This window comes from Monodelphis domestica, chromosome 7 (assembly GCF_027887165.1).
Source record: "Monodelphis domestica isolate mMonDom1 chromosome 7, mMonDom1.pri, whole genome shotgun sequence".
In the NCBI taxonomy this organism is placed as follows: domain Eukaryota; kingdom Metazoa; phylum Chordata; class Mammalia; order Didelphimorphia; family Didelphidae; genus Monodelphis; species Monodelphis domestica.
Window position 1 is genome coordinate 52,247,802 of NC_077233.1, and position 21,006 is coordinate 52,268,807.

General features: G+C 55.4%; 2 protein-coding genes across 3 annotated transcripts; one reads left to right on the forward strand and one right to left on the reverse strand.

Moving 5' to 3' along the window:
- Nucleotides 1-136: 136 nt before the first annotated feature.
- OGG1 (8-oxoguanine DNA glycosylase) lies at nucleotides 137-3,027 on the forward strand. Its single transcript, XM_001375345.5, has 7 exons — nucleotides 137-734; nucleotides 874-1,103; nucleotides 1,180-1,359; nucleotides 1,786-1,967; nucleotides 2,153-2,303; nucleotides 2,392-2,441; nucleotides 2,624-3,027. Exons 1-7 carry the CDS (start codon nucleotides 628-630, stop codon nucleotides 2,744-2,746), a joined length of 1,023 nt encoding a protein of 340 aa, XP_001375382.3. The 5' UTR covers nucleotides 137-627; the 3' UTR covers nucleotides 2,747-3,027.
- Nucleotides 2,964-20,378, reverse strand: CAMK1 (calcium/calmodulin dependent protein kinase I). Of its 2 annotated transcripts, none has more exons than XM_007500178.3 (12): nucleotides 20,268-20,378; nucleotides 12,525-12,642; nucleotides 10,164-10,295; nucleotides 8,441-8,515; nucleotides 7,955-8,093; nucleotides 6,417-6,543; nucleotides 6,161-6,236; nucleotides 5,767-5,879; nucleotides 4,803-4,881; nucleotides 4,625-4,712; nucleotides 3,710-3,836; nucleotides 2,964-3,581 (listed from the first exon to the last, which is right to left on the reverse strand). In XM_007500178.3, exons 2-12 carry the CDS (start codon nucleotides 12,608-12,610, stop codon nucleotides 3,502-3,504), a joined length of 1,122 nt encoding a protein of 373 aa, XP_007500240.1. In that variant the 5' UTR covers nucleotides 12,611-12,642; nucleotides 20,268-20,378; the 3' UTR covers nucleotides 2,964-3,501. The 2 variants fall into 2 exon arrangements, with proteins under 2 accessions (XP_007500240.1, XP_007500239.1); XM_007500177.3 differs by lacking the exon at nucleotides 20,268-20,378 and adding an exon at nucleotides 15,374-16,142.
- Nucleotides 20,379-21,006: the final 628 nt, after the last annotated feature.

Genomic DNA, 21,006 nt, shown 5'->3' on the forward strand with positions numbered 1-21,006 from the left:
CCGCCTCCTGGGGAAGGGAAAGGGCCCCAACAGGCCAGAACAGGTCAGGAAGCGCACGCTAGCGGCCGAGCGGAAGCGAGGAGGGGTTCTGGCTAGAGCCCGCCGACCGCGAGATAAGGCCTAGCTTCCGAGTCCATAGCTCCTCATTGGATCCCTCTCGATGCCTCTGTTCCGGATAGGCGGATGCCTTCCGATGGGGATTCTGACGCACTCGAATTCCGGTAGTGCGGCAAATCTCAGATTACGGTAATATCGCGTGATCAAGATGCATCACGCACTTTTACAGCGACTTCCGATTTTGCGCCGCAAACTAGGCCCCAAAGTGGTAAAGCAAGACAGAAGAGGGATGGGTCTCGGAAGGGGCAGAGCCTGCATGCAATGGGGAATTGGGCGTGGATTTGGTAGGAAAGGATGTCAGTCAATCCTGGGCGGGGAAAATAAAGCCTCCCGCACCAGCAATGACCGAGGCTCTGGGTAAGAGGAATCTGGGATGGGCGGGGCCTCGATCCCGTGAAATTTTGGAGGGGGTGTGGAGCATAGTGAGAAGGGTTCCTCCGAGACTGGACTCGTGCTAGCGCTCTCCGCTTAGGCTGCTGTGTGGCACAGCTTCGCCTGGCTCTGGGCGCGATGCAGCATCGCATCCTCACCTCGATCCCCAGCCTCTGGGACTCCATCCCCTGCCCGCGCTCTGAGCTGGACCTGGACCTGGTGCTGTCCTCGGGCCAGTCCTTCAGGTGAGCGAGGGCTGCTGGGCGCCTTCACTGCCCCTCGTGCCTCCGCGTGTCCCGAAACCCCAGGGGGAGAGGGAACTGACCCCTGTCCCCCTGCCTCGGGACCCAGCGGGGCGGCTCTGTTCTTCTCCTTCGGTTTCAGGTGGAGAGAGCACAGCCCTAGGCACTGGACTGGGGTCCTGGACGGCCGGCTATGGACCCTGACCCAGGCAGACGAACGGCTGTACTACACCGTGTACGGGGAGGAGGCGGGACCCGGGGCTCCGCAGACCTTGTGCCGGTTCTTCCAGCTCCACGTCTGCCTGGCAGACCTGTACCAGCACTGGTCCTCCGCCGATCCCCACTTCCGAGAAGTGGCCTCAAGATTCCCGGGTAAGCTGGGGCACCTGGAGATGGCCTCGGTCCCGGCAGGGCTGGGGGACAACCTTCCCTTCTGCCTTCCCCGCAGGAGTCCGGCTGCTCAGACAAGACCCCGTGGAATGTCTCTTTTCCTTCATCTGCTCTTCCAACAACCACATCTCGCGCATCACCAGCATGGTGCAGCGGCTCTGCCAGCACCTGGGACCGCCGTTGGGCCAGCTGGACGGCGTCTCCTATCACGGTTTCCCCAGCTTGCAGGCTCTAGCCAGTGAGCCAGGCCACCCTGCCCGGTGCCCACAGCCACGTTCAGGCAGACCATCTTACTATGCAGGGGAAAGAGTGCCAAGTTCGAGTCCTGGCTCTGCGCCCTCCTGGCTGCCTGACCTTAGACAAGCCATTCCAGCTCATTTCTAAGGAAAGAGCGGAGCTCAAAGATCTCTGGGTGGCGCTCTGCCCTTCCAGGAAGCCTTCCCAGACTGACCCCAGCCCCCTCCAGGCCTCTGCTATTCAGGGGCCAATTGACCCTTTTTACCATCTTTGGGTATAGCTCAGGCCTGTTCCCCAGTCACTTCCCTCGAGGCCCTGGTGGGAGGCACAGTGGAGGTGATGCCTGTGTTTCCCAATGGGACAGAAGTAAGACAGAGCCCAGGACTGCGAGTGGGGAGCTCATGGTGTCACCCAACTCTCCCTGCAGAGGCGGAGGTGGAGCCCCAACTTCGGGAGCTGGGTTTTGGGTACCGTGCCCGCTTTGTGAGTGAGAGTGCCCGTGTGGTCCTGAAAGAACGAGGGGGAGCCAGCTGGCTGCAGCAGCTCCGAGCAGCATCCTACGAGGAAGCCCAGCGGGACCTTTGCTCCCTGCCCGGGGTCGGGGTAAAGGTAAGGCCTACAAGGATGGCCCGTGCCCATGGCCTGCCCTATTGCCCTGCACACAACACACATACTCTGGGTTTCGATGGGCATTGCTAGACTATGGAGCAGTTTAGGGGGAAATGGAGTTCGGAGGTGAGACGGATTTGAAAAGCAGTAAGGGCTAGCCTGGGTCCTGAACTGCTGTGTTGAAGGTGGCCGACTGTGTGTGTCTCATGGCCTTGGACAAGCCCCAGGCCGTGCCTGTGGACGTCCATGTCTGGCACATCGCCCGCCGGGACTATGGCTGGCAGCCTGCTTCCAAGAGCCAGAGGAGCCTGAGCCAGAAGACCAGCAAGGAGCTGGGTGAGCAGCTTTGGGGCTGGGGTCCTTGGAGGGGCAAGGAGGGGAGGCACCCTTGGGGGCAGATTCAGCAGCTTTCCTTCTACTTCAGGAGACTTCTTCCGGAGCCTGTGGGGACCCTATGCTGGCTGGACTCAAGCGGTTAGTGTCTAATTCCCCTAGAATTCTCCTCCCCCTCCATTAAACACCCCACACACACACACACACAACTACCTACACCCACACTCTCTCCATTCTTCCTCCACCCCCTCCAATGCTGAGCCCACTGGACTCGCCCTTCTCCAGGAGGACCTTCCCACTCTGACCCCCCCTTCCTTTCCCAGGTTCTGTTCTGTGCAGACCTGAGACAGATCCCCAAACCACAAATTCTCCCTGCAAAGCCCAAGCCCAGGAAACGCCAGAGGGGAGCCTCATCGGGACGAGAGGATGCTGGAGACCCAGGATGAGGGCAGCTGCCTCACAGACTCTTAAGTCCTCACCAGGGACAGATTCCCTCCCTCCCCTCTCCCCACCCCACCTGGCCTCAGGTTTGGGGATTCCGTGGCTCTCAGCATCTACCTCAGGGGGACTTTCCATCTCCATGTCAGATGGTCAGTCATGCACTACAGGGGAAAGGAGGGGATCTGGAAGTGTGTGCCAAGCCGGAGGGATGAAGCACTTCAATGGTTTTAACCCCTTCCCTTTAATACAAGAATGAACAATAAAATAGAAATATTTGTTTGGAAAATGCATGGATGTCTTGACCAGAATTGGGGGGGGGGAGGAAAGGGGAGCACTGAGAGAGGGAGAAAACCGGGCGACCCACACCTCCCACGTCTCTTCTCAGGGCCCTGGTTTCCTGGTATTACTTCCCTGCCCTTCTTACGCGGGCCCCCTGGCCAGTGGGACCAGGGTGAGGGGCTTCAAAAAGGTACGGGAAAGAGATCCAATTCTGGGCTGGACAGGGTGTGGAAGAAGAAGCTTGTTCTTCCCTCAGAAGGAGGCCTGGGCTGAAATGGGCTCCAGGAAGAGCCCTCAGAAGGGAGAAGGGGAAGGGGAGGGGAGAGGCGAGCAGAGTGTTCCATCTCTTCCCAACTCCTGCTGCCAGCAGCATCCTCCCCACCTAGGGGCCTCCTGGCTTCTCCTGGCAGACTCCACCCTAGCCCTTCCCCAGGGGCCCCTCCACAGTCCCCACCCCCCAGCAGCTGGAGCGCAGGCGGCTCTAGAGCTGGGGTGGGCGAGTGGCTGGGAGCTCCGGGGCCGACTCTGCACAGCAGTCCCTGCAGCAGCCAACATGGGGATCTGGCAAAGGAAAGATCAGGGAGCTCAGCGCCTGGAAAGGGGCCAGCCCAGTCCCTCCCCCACAAACAACCGAGGGGAAGGAACTGCCCCCCTCCCGCACCCGGCCTCTCGGGGCCCCTTGGCCTCACCCCCACTGGTCTCGGGCGCCAGCAGCTCCCCATGGCTGGTGGCTTGGCCAGGGCCGGGTCCATCCTGACTGGTGCCCAGCTGAAGCCTCCTCATGTGCCTCACCACTGCCGTGGCATTGAAGGCTTGCTGAAGGGGGACAAGCCGTGGAGAAAGTCAGGAGAAAGGGACCCCGAGGGCCCACCAGTCTGGCCTGGGCTGTGTGCCCAGGGAGGAGTGAAGGGAGAAAACGGGGAGCGGCTACGTGGCTGAGTGGACACAGGCCCAGAGACAGGTGTCCTGGGTTCAAATGCCGTCACTTAACCTCCCTTGCCTAGCCCTGACCACTCTTCTGCCTTGGAACCAATACACAGTCTGGATTCTGAGATAGAAGGAAGGGTTTAAATATTCACATTTCATAAAATATCAATATAAGCGATTATGATTATCAGAGAAATCATAGGCTATATTATGCAAACATGAAATAATACGTAGTGTGTGTGTGAGTGTGAGTGTGAGTGTGTGTGTGAGAGTGTGTGAGTGTGTGTGTGAGTGTGAGTGTGTGAGTGTGTGTGTGTGTGTGAGTGTGGATGTGTGTGAGTGTGTGAGTGTGTGTGTGTGAGTGTGAGTGTGTGTGTGTGTGTGTGTAGCACTGGAAAGATGTGCAGGACTTAGAGAGGCTTCCCGAGATGAAAAGGAACTCAGAAGCCATCCAGGCCCCACCCCCCTTCATTTTACACAGGAGGAAACTGAGTCCCGGAGCCCGAAGGGAGAGCCTTGCTTAGGGAAACACCACAGAAGTGGTAGAACAAGGATCAGTACCCAGATCCCCTGGGCTGGGGGGGCCAGGGAGATGAGGCTGGAATGGGGACGGGCCCAGGGGAGGGAGAGAGGCCAGGGGCAAGCCGCTGGGGAGAGGAGCCGCAGCCATTCCTCACCTTCCATTTGCTCTTGGCAAAGTTCTTTTTGATTTGCTCACTGACCGACTGGTGGATGTTTTTGTCCAGCGCCGTGTCCCCTGCAATCCTAAGGGAGGAGGGGAGCTGGTCAGGGATGCTGCGGAGGCTGGGGGGCTCTGCTCGCCTCTCCTCCCACCCGAGGAGGGGCTGTCCTCACCAGGGGTGCTGCAGGGCTTGCTCACAGGTGAACCTCTTCTCAGGATCTTTTTCCATCAAATGCCGGATAAAGTCCTTGGCTTGGCCCCAGAGGCAGGACAGAGACAGAGAACGGCATTTATGGAGCGCCCACCATGGGCCACTGGGGTCTGGTCAGGCCCCCAAGCCCCGGCCAGGGCTCTTCTCCGCACCCCATCCCCAGCCCACCCACCAGCTGGTCCCTCAACAGCCAGGACCGGATCTGGGGCAGAGCCACGAGGGGAAGTTATCAGCGGAGCTTCCTCCTGCCCCAACCCTGCAGGATGCCCAGGAACCGTTTCGGTGATGCTCGGACCAAGCTAAAGTGCTGGGACGTCGTCCGACCAGCAGGACAGAGCGTGTGTCGGCCTCCTGTGTTGGGGGGCGCTAGGGGGAGGGGGGAGGGGGCTGTTCAGGGGCGATTAAGCCATTCAATTTGCTCTGCTTGGCCCCGGGTGGGCCAGAACCAGATGCAATCTGGGAAGACGAACATCTGGACTTGGTGTCAGGAAAAACGTCCTGACGGTCAGAACGATCTCAGAGGGAGATGGGGTGCTGCAGAAGTGGCTCCCCGCTCCCTGGAGATGCGCCACGGGCAGGATTTTTGTCCTCCGTGCTCTGGAAGGAAATCCTTTCGTGTGTGGGTTGGGGCGATGGAGGGCCCTGCCAGGAGTGTTCACAGAAGTCTTTCTGAACTCGTCCCGTTCTGCTTCCAGTTCTTAATTATAGGCGTGGAGGAGAGGGGCTGGCAAAGCCTTTTCAGGGCCCTGACCACCAAGCCTGCTGCCCACAGCCCAGGGGCCTTGGGCTTCTTGGGGACCCTGGCAGAGAAAGGCAGCCCCCCACCAAAGCACCGGGGGGTGCCCAGGGGCAGGCTTGGGGTCTGCGGATGGAGGAGGTGAGGGAGCGGAAAGAACGACGAGGGACCCCACGCCCAGCATCAGTACCAGAGTCAGAGATGTCGTCCCAGTAAGGAGGATCGAACTCGTACTCGGCCTTCAGTATCTGCTCAAAGAGTTTGGCGTCGTTCTCGTCATAGAAAGGGGGGTAACCGCAGAGTCTGAGGGGGGCCGGGGAGAGAGGAAGAACAATGAGTCCCCGACATCCCCCGATCTTCTCCGCTCCATCCCACTGGATCCCGAAGATGACGAACAAGCGGGGTCGACGCAAAAGATCACCCCGTTTTACAGTTCAGAACAGAAGCCTGGAGAGCCCGAGTGACTTCTCCAGGGAATTATTGGCGGAGCTAGCCCTGGAGGGAGAGGAGGGGAAGAAAGGGAGCTCTCCCTACGGGCACCCCCACCAGGCTCCCACCTGCCATAGCCGGGGCTCCCCACTCACAGGATGTAGGCGATGACACCGATGGACCAGCAATCCACAGCCTTGCTGTAAGGTTTCTGGGCCAAGACTTCGGGGGCTGCGATGGCGCAGGAGATGACCGTCAGGGGATGGGGGCCCCCCACAAGAGCTGTGCCCCTCCCTCCCAACGGTGGACCCAAGAGTCTTACCACTTTCCCAAATGGCCTCCCCAGATCATCCCCCGAGGCCGCTGGCTCCCTACCTCGACCCCTCCTCTCGGGGACCCCCCCCTTCTTACCCACGTAGCCCGGCGTGCCGCAGGCCGTGGAGAGCACGCTCCCGGAGCCTTCCATCTTGGACAGCCCGAAGTCGGAGATCATGATCTTGGAATCTTCCTCCAGGCTATAGTAGAGCAAGTTTTCTGGCTTTGGGAGGAGGAGGAGGAGGATATTCTATCTCATCTCACAGAATCTGATTTGGAACAAGAGCATCCGGAGCATCCCTGGCAGATACCCCTCCGGGCTGCATCCCGAGAGCTACCCTCTGCGGCAGCCTTTGGGGATCTGGAATCTGTCCTCCGTGTGAGCTCTCCTGCGCGCTGATCTGATAAGGGAGCCTTTTATATCCCTGGATAAGTCACGGAGGAGATGACCTCATGCCTCTTCCCGGTAGCCTGGGGAGTCAGGCAGGCACCTAGGACCCCCGCTTTACAAATAAGGACTCAGTGGCCCCAGGATGAGTCCGTAGCAGAGCCGGGACTAGAACCCAGGCTCCCAGAGGACCAATTCAATCCCCTTCTCCCACTCTTCTCAGCTCCGTTCTTTTCATCCTTACCACCGGTCCATTTCCCCATCTGTTACCCTCTTCCCTCCAGTTCTCCCATGTTCTCTCTTTAAATTGATTAAGTTTTAATTAAATAAATCAAGCAATTAGTTTTTTCTTTCTTTTTAAATTAATGTTTTCCAGTGGAATCGCGTGTTGGTTATGGGAGGGGGTGGTGGGAGGAGGGGAGAGGAAGAACATGAAGCATGGAACCATGGAAAAATGTTCTTAATTAAATAAAATTAAAAGTTAAAAAATAAAAATAAATTAATGTTTTAATTATCAATTATTTTTTCATCTCCAAATATACCGCTCCAGGGGGTGAGGGGGCTAGGTGACTCAGGAGATTGAGAGCCAGGTCTAGAGAGAGAAGTCCTGGGTTCAAATTTGACCTCAGACACTTTCTAGCTGTGTGACCCTGGGCAAGTCACTTAACTCCCATTGCCTAGCCCTTGCTGCTCTTCTGCCTTGGAACCAATACACAGTATTGACTCTAAGACAGAAGATCAGGGGGCAGCTGGGTGGCTCAGTGGATTGAGAGTCAGACCTAGAGATGATAGGTCCTGGGTTCCCAGCGGTGTGGCCCTGGGCAAGTCACCTAACCCCCATTGCCTAGCCCTTTCCACTCTTCTGCCTTGGAGCCAATACTTATATTGATTCCAAGACAGAAGGTGAGGGTTTAAAAAAAATAAAGACAGAAGATCAGGTTTGTTTTTTTTTAATTAAATATCTACCCCTTCCCACTATCCTCCACTCCTACCCCTACCAGAGAAGCTTTTCCTTTTAACACAGAAAAATAAATGAGGTAAAAGGAACTAACACAGCCACTGTATCTGACAGGAAGGGAGAGACCTTCCCCACCTCCCTAATGAAAGGTAGCCTGTGGCGTCCCCAGCTCTTGTCCGAGGCCACGACGGGTCCCTGGAATTCGCTATCTTTCAAGCGTCCCCCTTCCTGGCACCTGCTCTGACCAGCCCCTGGTAGCCCTCCCCAGGCACGCCCAGCCTGGCTCACCTTGAGATCTCTGTGGACGATGCCCATGTCATGGAGGTACTTGACGGCGTCGAGCACCTGGCAGATCAGCCGGCTGGCGTCCCGTTCCGTGTAGAAGCCCTTCTCCACAATCCGATCGAAGAGCTCCCCCCCAGACACCCTGGAGCAGAAGAGCCAGGCTAGAGGCAAGGACCCTCCTCTGCCTCCCAATCCCCTGGGGGGGACCACCGTGCCACGGGAAGGGAGAGGCCAGGGGCCATGAGGGGGCAGGAATGGGAGGAGGGAAAGTGGGGGATCTGGGGATGGGGGAGCCCACGGCAGCACGGAAGCTGAGAAGGAAGGAGCAGGTGTCCGGGGCAAGAGAAGGGCGGAAGGCTAGGCTCTGGGGACACCAGGGAGGCTGGGAAGGAAGGTGGGAATGTGGACGGTAAAAATGGGGTCACAAAGAGGGGGGACTGCAGCAGGAAGGAGGCTGAGAAGGAAGCAGGGGAGGGGTTGGCTCCTCACAGCTGCATGATGAGGTAGAGGTGCCCACCACACTCATAGATGTCATCCAAGGCCACTATGTTGGGATGTTTGATCCTAGAAGAAGAAAGGAAGGGGGGGCTCAGAGCAGAGAAGGCCAGAGACCTCCTCTCTCCACCCACCCAGACTTAAGCAGGGGAGGGCAGGGGATGCTCCCGGGAGCCAAGGACCCAACAAGAAGGACCCAATCCCAGGAAACAGCCACGGCTCCCATCAACACGGATACTTGGAGGAGCTGCGATTTCGATGCTGTGGAGGTCCTTCTGCCATCTTGGCAGCTCTAGTTGGCTTTGAGAGCCAAACAATGAAGCCATTGCCAGGCTGGCTGGACAACAGACACACCTACGAAGATCCATGCAAACGGTACTCGCTGGACTTGCATTCAAAGCCTCTCCAGCTTGGCGAGATCTGCCTGGCTTAGCCTTGGATGACCCGGGACCCTTCCAGGGCAGTCGAGGGTGGAGAATACCATGTAACCCCAGTATTTTAGATAAATTTGGATACTTAAATTCTTTTTGTCAGATCTGAGATCTCATTAAAATGACTAGAAAAGGAATTCATTATTTAGAAAGGAATTCTAGAAAAGGCAATCATTTCTATTAAGCGCCAAATATGTGCCACGCACTGTGCTAAGTGCTTCAGAAACATTATCTCATTGGATCTTCATGACAACCCTGAGAAGTAGGTCCTATTATTAACTCCCCTTTACAACTGAGGAAACTGAGGCAGACAAAGGCAGTCACAAAACCAGGAAGTATCTGAGGCAGAATTTGAATTGGGTCTTCCTGATTGCAGCCACTCGCCCCCTAGTCGCCTCTACTCATGCAGATGGCTATGGCCCTTCAGTGCCTTTGCTAGTGGGTGTCAAAGGAGAGAAGGGAGCCCGGGGGCTCCTGATGCCAAGGCAGCTCTCGAACCATCGCCCCCCGTGCCTAGGCTCCTCAGGACGGACTCTTGCTTTATTTCATGTGCCAGCAGAGATAACAGGTAGCCCCACCCCAGTGTTGGCCCTGCCTTCATCATCGTCATTGTGGGCATCCTCAGTGGAGTGCACAAAAGCCAGATGGGCTCAGGATGCAGCTTCCATTTCAGGGCAGAAGCTACGGGGCAGACCTTGGGTCTGATAAATCTGATGAGCAAGACACCCAGGAAAAAAAAAAACCCAAAACCTGAAAGCCAGGGCTGAGAAAGCCAAGCCAGGAGGAGGCGGGAGCACAAGGCAATCCTAGGGCTCTTGGGCAGCAGCACCGCATTGGGGACAGAGATTATAGATTAACCCCCCCAAATCCTTCTTCTCCACTCGGGGCCAAGTCCCAAGCTCATTGAGCCTCCATTTCCTAATCCATAAGACGGGGATAATAGATAGCACCTACCTCGCAGAGAAGCTTCAATGAGATAATATGGAAAGTGCTTTGCAAATTTGGATGCACGATAAAAATTCCAATTATTGTTATTATTCCTGTTATTCACAGAAAAGCCATCAATTGCGTGATCAACAACTTGGGTCCTCGCTTAAGACCTCAGCACTATTCCTCAGGACCAACATGGTTGGGGCAATGACAATAAATAAAAAGGCAGAGACGGGGCTGGGCAACATTTGTCCAGGAGAGATCAACCATGGGGCTCTGGACTCAGCCAACCCAAGCATGACTAGGTGTAGGAATGGGGGCAAGTCCCCACCGGAGACAGCCCGGCTCCCACCCACTTATGTAGCACGGCGATCTCATTCTCAATGCTGCTCTCCTTCCCCTCCAAGGCTTTCTTGGCGATGCATTTGATGGCCACGAGTTTGTGGGTGGTCTTTTCTTCGGCCAATATTACCTCGGAGAATGCTCCCCTGCCAGGGCAAAAATGGATGAATGGTAAGGTGGGATGGGAAAGAAGACGTGAAGAATACATCTAAAAAATAGGAGCCTGGCTCCCAAGCTCTTGGGTAGTGAGAGGCTCACAACAATTACTCCCCTCTTGCCAAACCCCCAAGTCATGGAACTTCTGGGACACGAGCCCTAGCCATAACCACCCACTCCTCATAGGTGTGGAACAAGTGGAAACAGGGAACGGTGGAGCCTTGTCCTCAGGCTAGACATTGAATCTTTCCTAGCCATTTTTTTTTCCTACACATTTTCTGAAGGCAGCAAGTCTTAGTTAGCTCCCTGGACCTAGAATCAGGAGCCAGGTTCTAATCCTCTCTCCTCAGTGGGAGTCTCTCAGGGATAATGATGTATTCTGGGCTCTAACAGAGCTGTTATGAGAATTAAAGGAGAAAAGGGACAGGCAAGAACTCTGGAAAGCATTTGGGGGTGAGGGTTGGGGTGCAGGAGGACTTGGGTTCAAATGTGGTCTCAGACATTTCCTAGCTGTGCGATGCTTAGTTAGCCCTTGCCCTTCTGTCCTAGAGTGGATATTAGGACAGAAAGGAAGGGTTTAAAAAGAAAGGCATTTGGAGAATGTAAAGGATCATAATCACTTTACTCCCTCCCAAAATGGTAAGGTCCTTTGCCCTTTCTTCCTTTCAATGTGCTCTCTCTACATTAGGGGTTCAGTACCCTCCTGTTGGAAACAAACAAACAAAAAACCTGCTTTCAGCACAGACTCTGAGAAAATCATTCCTACGAAGAGGAAAATAGCGTAGGACATCTTTAAAGTGACACACACACACACACAAGGAAAAGGCATAACTGGGGACAAAAAGTGAATTTCTCTTGGTGCAATGAGAATGCAAGATGAGGAATTCAGGGGTTATAGAGGAGGGCTGGAGTGGGCTGAGATCACATCTGAGCCTGGGACTAAGGTTGGCCCCATTGACTAGGGGCAGCAATTTGAAGTAGAAAGGGGAAGATGTTACAGCTTCCTCATCCCTGCCGAAAGCTAGTCCTCCCACACCCCCAAACCCCCCCTGTTATCCTCTCCTGGCTTGCACAGGGCAGATGGCAGGGCAAGACGATGGATAGAGTAAGGTGGGGGAATTCTGGGAGGGCTCAGAGCCTCAGAAATCTCTGCAAAGACTTGAAGGTAGTAGAAACTAAAGAGAATCATTTTGGGAAATAAGCTGGGCTGAGGGAGGGAAGCCTGGAGAGCATCTGAGACTTGGGGACCACAGCTGAGTCAAGCAGAGAAGGGAAGACCTAACACTTCTTTTCTCTCACCAGCCCAGGTGAGATAATATCATCTGGTGTCCTCATGACTCAAGGACAGGTTGATCCACTCATCTGTGACCAGACAAAGGTCTTTGGCTAATCTAGCCAGACAGGACAAGGTCCTGTTCCCCATTTCCCTTCCCCCTCCCCCCAGCACAAAGCTGAAGCTGTCGCAAATCATGCTCCCTTGAAGGGTTACAGTGTATTGTTCTTTGAGCACTGGCTCTTCCCACTTTCTTCATGGAGATCAAAATGGGTAAAATTGGAGGGGAAGCCATAAGGCGGTCACCACCCTTCACCACCCACTCCTCCCCCACTTCCTCTTTCCTTCCATTTTTGGGCTCAGACATCAAGAGCTGTTTCAAGAAGAACCTTGGAAGGTTTCTCTCTCCCACTCTTTTTTCCCTCCCAAGTCCAGCCTTAAAACTCTTTCCAGAGTGTTGTATAGAAAGGGTTTGGGATAGAGGGAGAGCCTGGGTTTGATGGTGGAAGGCTTTAGGTCAGCCCCTGGGTCAGGATGGGAATGGTAGGAACTCCTGACCTAGAAGTCTAGGCATTTTCTGGAGTCTTCTCTCTTATTTCCTAATAATCTTAATCTGGATTCTTCATTTTCTTCTCTTCCCTCTTTCAGTCTCCCCCTCACACCAGTCAGGCAAGACAGGGAATGAGATCTCCAGCTTGTCTGCGGTTGTGTCCATGGGCAGCTCCATGAGCGGAAGCCAGCAGGAAACAGCTGAGGGGCTGGTCCAGAGTAAAACTCCATCCATTTCCGGACCATCCAATTGGGCCCAGCTTGGGGGAGGTGAGGCCACCAACCCCTTCCTGGAGGCTTCTGATGACTCCTCTGTAACCCTGTCCCTACCCCCCCTTAGACTAGATCTGCTTCATCCACAAGAGAAGGGAGAGGGGGAGACGGAGGCATCACTTACGTGCCCAGGACATCCCGGAATTCATAAATGTCCCGAATGTCATCTGCATGCTTCTTCCAGCTGGCTCCATCCACTTCCCGAGGCATTGCCCAATGACCACTGGCTGCAGCCAGGGCTCCTGGGGGTGGGAAAGCCCAGGCTCAGTGATCCCTGTTTTCTCTTTCCTAGTTCTAGATCAGCCTCCTTCCCATTCATTCCACCACATCATCCCTTGAATCATTTCTCCCTCTAAAAAAACCAGGGGCCCAAATTAGATCATCTAATATAACACACACACACACCCTTCCATTAACATCATGGTGAGAACTCCGTGAAGAGGCCTGACTGATGACTAGCCAAGTTCCCCAGGGGTGAGAGGGTCCATGATCACAACACGGATCCCCACAAGGGGTATGCCCAGGATATCCCCTCCTCCTCCAACTCCTCCCTCAAAAAACAGGTTCCCTGATCCCTTTGCCTCTGGCAATATCTCAGCCACATTTTTAAATAGCTCCATTTGTACTGTTGCCATGACAACCAGAGCCACATCTGGAACAACTGGTACTCCCTCATCCTCCCACCTCTACCATCATTCCCCTGTCCCAGCCAGCCCACAGCTGATGCCTGGACCCTGTCCCCAGCCCTTGGCCTCGAAGAGCCCCTACCCCTGTTTTATCTCCACTAGCACTCCATCCAGCTCCTTGTGCCAGGACACAGGGTCCCAGGGTCCTCTCAGCTGGCCCTCATCCCAGTCACACAGGGCAGGGCTAGGGTCTTGCACTAAATACCTGATCCAATGAGCCACCCCTCCCTTTCCCAGTAAGTAAGGGGCACACGATGTCTGGTCCCACCAGGTTCCATGGCCCCCACTCAATGTAGCCCCTGAACAGAGGTGTCTCCCTAAAAAAGATCTAGGGCGAATGGGAAATGAGCAGTGATTTCAGTTCTCTAGGTGGGGAAACTGAGACTCCGAGTTATAGAAGAGTTTAATTCATCGTTTCTCCAGGAGGTTCAATGACCCATCTTGGTTCTGCCTCCTGAGCCAGAAAAGGGCTGACCTGAGGGGGAATATAAGGCAGAAGGGTGATAGATACCCCATGACAATCCGAGTTATAGGGAAGTAGCAATCTCCTGGAAAGAGCTGTGGGCACCGATTTCTCCCTTGTTAAATGAAGGAATGGGACTAAATGATCTCCAGGGTCCCTTCTCTCTTTCCCATTCTCTGAATCTACAGGCATCAGGAGATGGTCTTCTAGGAGGGCTTCCACCCTCATGCGCTGTGTTCTTGGGTACAAGACTTCCCCTCACTAAACCTCTGTTTTCAGAAAAGGAAGTTGGACTGTATGGTCTTTAAGGTCAAAGAACAGAAATTCACAACCCTCTCTGAAGAAACCTTTTGATTCCACAGGGGACCCCCAGAGATCCAGATGTCTTCCCAAGGGAAAAGGGGTCAGACAGAGAAGGACGACTCCAAAAGTGTAAAGGGGGCGCTTCTCTGCCTCTGCTCCTACCCTCAGCCCCTCTAGCCACAGAAAGCATCAGGCAGGGCCCCTGGAGCAGACCTGGCCAGACCCGAGGTTTGGGTAGCCCAGTCGTGCTCTCCACTGCCCAGGGAAGCCCAGATGTTCAAGTATGAGGAACCACAAGGCAGGAACAAAAGGTGAGTCCTTCCCAATCTCCTCCTGCTACTCCTCCCCAAAGCCCAGAGACAGTCCTGTCGTAGGGGAATCTGGAAATGAGGAAGCCACGGCCCATCCTTTCCTCTGTCAGGTCCCCAGAAAGGGGAGCCAGAAAAGGGTGGGTGTGTGAAATTTTGCGAAGATCAGTGACAGCCAAATGACTGAGCTCTGGGAAAACTCCTAGGACACAGGGATGGTCCTCCACCGGGACACGCCACCCCTGCACATTCGGACGTGTCCCCAAATCCCGATAGACGCCCGCCGACAGCCACCGGTGCCCCTCGGAGCAGGATGGCCCCCTGGACTCCAATCCCCATTGTCTCCCGCTTGGACACACCCTAACTCTCTCCTACCAGATGACAGCCCAGCTCGGCCATCTGGGCATCATCCTGGATCCTCCCGGACCCTCCACCTTTCCTGGCAAACACAGTCTGACACCCACGGAATCATCCATCCCTTCGGGCTTGCAGCTCACAGTGCAAACACAGAACAACCTATGTTCACGCAAGATGCTGACTCGGGTCTAGGGAAGGCGAGCAGCTGCCCCAGGCCCAGGGAACGGCGTGCCTGTCCACGGGGGAAGCCAGCACCTCGTCGGCCCCTCCAGACAGCAGACTGGCCCGGAGGGTTTGCAGCCCCGGCAGAAGGAGGTCGGACACACTCACCGCTCCCCTCCCCCCGTTGGCTAAACAGATCCCACCCACCCCTGCTGCAGGAATTCCCTGATTCCCCGGGGTCTCCTGGGAAAGGCTGAGGAACTGCATGTCAGAGCTCCCACCCTCAGCCCAGAGACACGCCCTACCTCCCCCAACCGCTCGGGAGGCTGAGTGCGGGACCTTTGTTTGGGTCGGAAGGCCGGGGGCCAGGCCGTTAGCTGCCCGGGGTCAAAGTGCCCTACGGGTGGCCCCGCAGAACAGGTGTATAAGCTTGGGGGGCCCTGAAGGAGAGGCGGAAGAAGGGGAGGGTTGGAGCCCCTGCAAGCAGCTCCCCCACGCCATCCCTCGGTGTGGGGCTGAGAGCCTTTCTGCGGTCTAGCCCAGGGATGGAGCTGAGGTCGGGAGACGCGAGGGGAGAAGAGGGTCAAGCTTGCTCCCGGGAGCCCCGGGGGAGGGGCCAGGTGAGGCCGGAGGGCAGGCTCCGGCGGAGCTTGCTCAGGGCTGGGGGTGCCCAGACAGGTTCCTTCCCGCGTACCTGAGGCTGCCCCGAGGTGGGTGGGGTGGGGTGACTCTTTGGGTCGCTCGGGCCCCCACCCCCACCGCCTCCCGAGGCCGCCGCTGGCCCTGGCCCCGATGTTCGCCTTGCACTGCTCCCGCGCGCTCGCTTCGAGCTCCTCTCAGCCGCCGCCTCCTCCTCCTTCTCTTCCTCGCTCGGGTCCCCTGTGCCCACAATCGGCGGCGGTGGCGGCGGCGGCGGCTTTTCCTCCGCCTTCCTAAGCGGCCGGACGCTCCGCGGGTTTGCTCTGATGTCAACCGGGCGGAGGAGGAGTTTGTGCGGCCGCGGGAGGGGAGGGGAGGGGAGGGAGGGGAGCGGGCGGGGGCGGGGCGCGGAGGAGCCCCTGCAGAGCCCGGAGAGGGGAGCGAGGAGCCGGCACAGGAGGGATGCGCAGCGAGGGCCGAGGAAAGCCGAGTAGAGGGGCCGCTGCCTCTCCAAACCGCGCAATGGGCCGCTCAGAGGTTCAGAGAAGAGGGAAGAGACTTGCCCAAGGTCGCACAGGTGGTAAGTGGCAGAGCGCCTCTTCAAATTCGAACTCTCTGGCTCCACGTTCGCCGAGCATATGCCGCCGGCTCTGGCCAGTTATCTTTCCCTGCTTATCGGGGTTGCCACGTGATGGCGAGGGTTTGGGTGCCAAGGGTTTCATGGTCTAGAGCCAAGCGGAGCAGGGGAAGGTGGAGGCACCGAGTCCCGGGCTTTCCACGGAAAGGAGTGAAATGAGGGAAAGCCCTTGAGTCCCAAAGACGCCAGTTCAAGTCCTGCCTCGGACGCCTACCAGGATTGTGACAGGTAGCAAGCCTGGCTTCCCGATGGCGGAGACTCTAAGTTCCGCTCTTTCTACAGATCATTCCTTACCGGGTGTGGACTCGCCACCTAGACTGTGAGATCCCTCCAGGGACGGCCAGGTCTCGAACAACTTCGCGGCTTCCACAGTGCCACGCGCAGGGCAGGACATAGTCATAGATAGGTATTTCTTGGTACGGAGGATCACAGGTTCCGAATTGGAAGGGGCATAAATCAAATTTGGTTTAGCTGCTTTTTCAGTCGTGTCCGACTCTATGACCTCACTTGAGGTTTTCTTGGCAGAGATACTGGAGTCATTTGCCATTTCTTTCTACGGCTCATTTTACAGATGAGGAAACTGAGGCAGAGTTTGCCCAGGATCACGATCACACAGTTACTAGTGTGTGTAAGAGGTGTCTTTCTGACTCCAGGCTTGGCACTCTATTCGCTCAGACACGTATCTGCCCCTGCCCCTAACCTCCAGTGGGACAGCGCTGCCTTCCCTTAGAACCTCCAACTAAGCCTATAGACTTCTTAGATTCAACATATACAAAACTGAATTTCGTTTTTCCCCAAATCTTCCCTTGTGTCAGCCCTCCCCCCTCCAACCCCCCCCCCCCCAGGCTAGTCACCTTGGAATCATCCTGGGCTTCTCACTCTTACTCAACCTACCTAGCTAATCTGTGGCCAAGTCTTGCTTTTACCTTCCCAACGTTTCTCCTACACATCCCTCTCTCTCTTCCAACAGCAGCCCCCCTGGTTCAGACCCTCTACACCTCACTTCCTGGATTATTACAAAAGCCTTTTGGTTGGCCTCCCTGCCTCCTCTCTCCTGATTCCAGTCCATGCTCTTTCTAAAACTCAGATCTGCCCATGTCTGTTAAACTCAGTAAATTCCTGTGGCTCCCTATTCCCTCCAGGGTCAAACATGGAATCCTGTTTGGCCTATTTTAAGGTCCTTCCATCCATTTCAGACCTTTTACACCTTCCTCCCTCCCCTACCAGCTTCCACGCACTGGCTGTTCCTCTAACATAACCTCCAACTCCCAGTTGTTCCTTTTGTTCACTAGCTCTCTTCCACCTCTGGAATGCTCTCCCTCCTCTTCTCTGCTGCCTCTTCCACCTCTGGAATGCTCTCCCTCCTCTTCTCTGCTGCCTCTTCCACCTCTGGAATGCTCTTCCTCCTCTTCTCTGCTGCCTCTTCCACCTCTGGAATGCTCTTCCTCCTCTGCTGCCTCTTCCACCTCTGGAATGTTCTTCCTCCTCTTCCCTGCTGCCTCTTCCACCTCTGGAATGCTCTTCCTCCTCTTCTCTGCTACCTCTTCCACCTCTGGAATGCTCTCCCTCCTCTTCTCTGCTGCCTCTTCCACCTCTGGAATGCTCTTCCTCCTCTGCTGCCTCTTCCACCTCTAGAATGTTCTCCCTCCTCTTCTCTGCTGCCTCTTCCACCTCTGGAATGCTCTTCCTCCTCTGCTGCCTCTTCCACCTCTAGAATGTTCTCCCTCCTCTTCTCTGCTGCCTCTTCCACCTCTGGAATGCTCTTCCTCCTCTGCTGCCTCTTCCACCTCTAGAATGTTCTCCCTCCTCTTCCCTGCTGCCTCTTCCACCTCTGGAATGCTCTCCCTCCTCTTCCCTGCTGCCTCTTCCACCTCTGGAATGCTCTCCCTCCTCTTCTCTGCTGCCTCTTCCACCTCTGGAATGCTCTTCCTCCTCTTCTCTGCTGCCTCTTCCACCTCTGGAATGCTCTTCCTCCTCTGCTGCCTCTTCCACCTCTGGAATGTTCTTCCTCCTCTTCCCTGCTGCCTCTTCCACCTCTGGAATGCTCTTCCTCCTCTTCTCTGCTACCTCTTCCACCTCTGGAATGCTCTCCCTCCTCTTCTCTGCTGCCTCTTCCACCTCTGGAATGCTCTTCCTCCTCTGCTGCCTCTTCCACCTCTAGAATGTTCTCCCTCCTCTTCTCTGCTGCCTCTTCCACCTCTGGAATGCTCTCCCTCCTCTTCTCTGCCGCCTCTTCCACCTCTGGAATGCTCTCCCTCCTCTTCTCTGCCACCTCTTCCACCTCTGGAATGCTCTCCCTCCTCTTCTCTGCTACCTCTTCCACCTCTGGAATGCTCTCCCTCCTCTTCTCTGCTGCCTCTTCCACCTCTGGAATGCTCTCCCTCCTCTTCTCTGCTGCCTCTTCCACCTCTGGAATGCTCTCCCTCCTCTTCTCTGCTGCCTCTTCCACCTCTGGAATGCTCTCCCTCCTCTTCTCTGCTGCCTCTTCCACCTCTGGAATGCTCTCCCTCCTCTTCTCTGCTGCCTCTTCCATCTCTGGAATGCTCTTCCTCCTCTTCTCTGCTGCCTCTTCCACCTCTAGAATATTCTTCCTCCTCTTCTCTGCTGCCTCTTCCACTTCTGGAATGCTCTCCCTCCTCTTCTCTGCTACCTCTTCCACCTCTGGAATGCTCTTCCTCCTCTTCTCTGCTGCCTCTTCCACTTTTGGAATGCTCTTCCTCCTCTGCTCCCTCTTCCACCTCTGGAATAATCTTCCTCCTCTTCTCTGCTGCCTCTTCCACCTCTGGAATGCTCTCCCTCCTCTTCTCTGCTGCCTCTTCCACCTCTGGAATGCTCTCCCTCCTCTTCTCTGCTGTCTCTTCCACCTCTGGAATGCTCTTCCTCCTCTTCTCTGCTGCCTCTTCCACCTCTGGAATATTCTTCCTCCTCTTCTCTGCTGCCTCTTCCACTTCTGGAATGCTCTTCCTCCTCTTCTCTGCTACCTCTTCCACCTCTGGAATTCTCTTCCTCCTCTTCTCTGCTGCCTCTTCCACCTCTGGAATGCTCTTCCTCCTCTTCTCTGCTGCCCCTTCCACCTCTGGAATGCTCTTCCTCCTCTTCTCTGCTGCCTCTTCCACCTCTGGAATGCTCTTCCTCCTCTTCTCTGCTGCCTCTTCCACCTCTGGAATGCTCTTCCTCCTCTTCTCTGCTGCCTCTTCCACCTCTGGAATGCTCTTCCTCCTCTTCTCTGCTGCCTCTTCCACCTCTGGAATGCTCTTCCTCCTCTTCTCTGCTGCCTCTTCCACCTCTGGAATGCTCTCCCTCCTCTTCTCTGCTGCCTCTTCCACCTGTGGAATGCTCTTCCTCCTCTGCTACCTCTTCCACCTCTGGAGTGCTCTCCCTCCTCTTCTCTGCTGCCTGGCCCCCTTCAAATCTCCATGATTTTGCAGAAAGGTCTCTCCTGGGTCCCACTCAATGCCAGGGTCTTCCTCCTGGCTCCTCTCTGGCTCAGTTGCAGGTTGTTTCCTCATTAGAAGGTGAGCTCCCTAAGGACACTGAGGGCTGTCTTTGCTTTTGTCTCCCCGGTGCTTGGCACAGCGCCTGGCACAACATTGGCACTTCCTAAATGTCAGTTGATGTGAATTGTTGACTGACCGAGTGAATGCTGAAAAAGGAAGGTGGGGGTCCAGGGCAGGAGCTTATTGGAGGACAGGGGAGGAGTGGGGAGCTGTTTAGGAGAGCTGTTCTCTGGCTTATATGCCATTCATTATCTGTGCTGGTAGTCCATGGACAGAAAGGTCGTGGCAGGCAGCAAGAGGCTGGGGTGAGGAAGGGAGCGCCGGAATCTCCTGATCTTCCCCATCCCCTCCCTCGTTGCCAAGTGGCCTTCAGGTCCAGCCCCCAGGAGGGTCTGAATCAGGGGTGGGGTGAGGTAGTTTGGGAAAGAGCTACAGGAGAGGCAGGACCGGGTGTTTGTCGGAATCAGGTGAAAAGAAAACAGCAGGTTGCCATGTGATAGGTGTCTGAGCCAAGGGCTTTGTGGACGGCGGCCAGGTCGGGCAGGTGTGGGTGAGGGGCACCAAACCTCCAGCTTATTTGATTCCTCCCTGCCAAAGAACCCAGTACTTCCCAGGGTTGTGGGAGGGAAAGGCCAGAAGCCAGAGGAAGAGGGCTGAAGCAAGGACAGCAAAATGAGTTTCTTAGGAAGAAAACCGAGGAAAGGGGGTGCTAGGAAAGGGAGGAGCCTGCTTGGAAGGATGAAGAGATTCAGCCTTTAGAAAAAGGAAGTTTTCTTCCTTTGGGGGCCCCCCTCCCCAGCCCTGTATCTGAATACCTGCTCTTCTGAATTCCTCCTCCTCTCTGCCCAGGGCTGAGTGCTCGGACAGTAGAAAGATTCCAGAGACGTTTATGGAGCACCTACTTTGGGCAATGCAGCCTACTGTAGGGAGTGGGTGGATCCTGGGAATGTGGCACCCTCCAGTGGCCAGGGTCTCGACCCACAACCTATGAAGACACAGGGTCCATTCCGGCCTCAATTTTTCAGGAATTCCCTTCCCCTCGAAAAGCCATAAGAACTGGGCAATCTTTCCACTGGCTTGAGACCAGGACACTATAGGTGGGTTCAGGAGGACTGGAAATGTCCCTTTCAGGAGATTGGCCTTGGGAATACCTTAACTGCCCCCCCCCCCAGCTTTTCTAGAGCACAAGACCCAGACATCGAGGAGGTCAGACAAGGGACTCTAGTGAGACAGAGAGCTAAGACTCTTAGGGAAAAGAAAAATAATAGCTTACTTTGTGACTTACAAAGAATTTTCCTCTTCATGCCAGCCCTGTGAGTAGGTAGTTTAAGAGTTTTATGTAAAAACTAAGACAAATAAGTTGAGATTTATGGAACTACAGGCTTCAGACCAAGAAGAGACCTAACAGATCTAGTTTCAACTCTTGTTTCACTGATGAGGACCTTGAGCTCCAGAAAAGGGAAATGACTTGTCCAAGGTCACAAAGAAAGTGAAGTAGCAGAGCTTAAATTAAAATCTAACTCTTTTAAACTTTAAGCTAAACAGCTAGTAGGG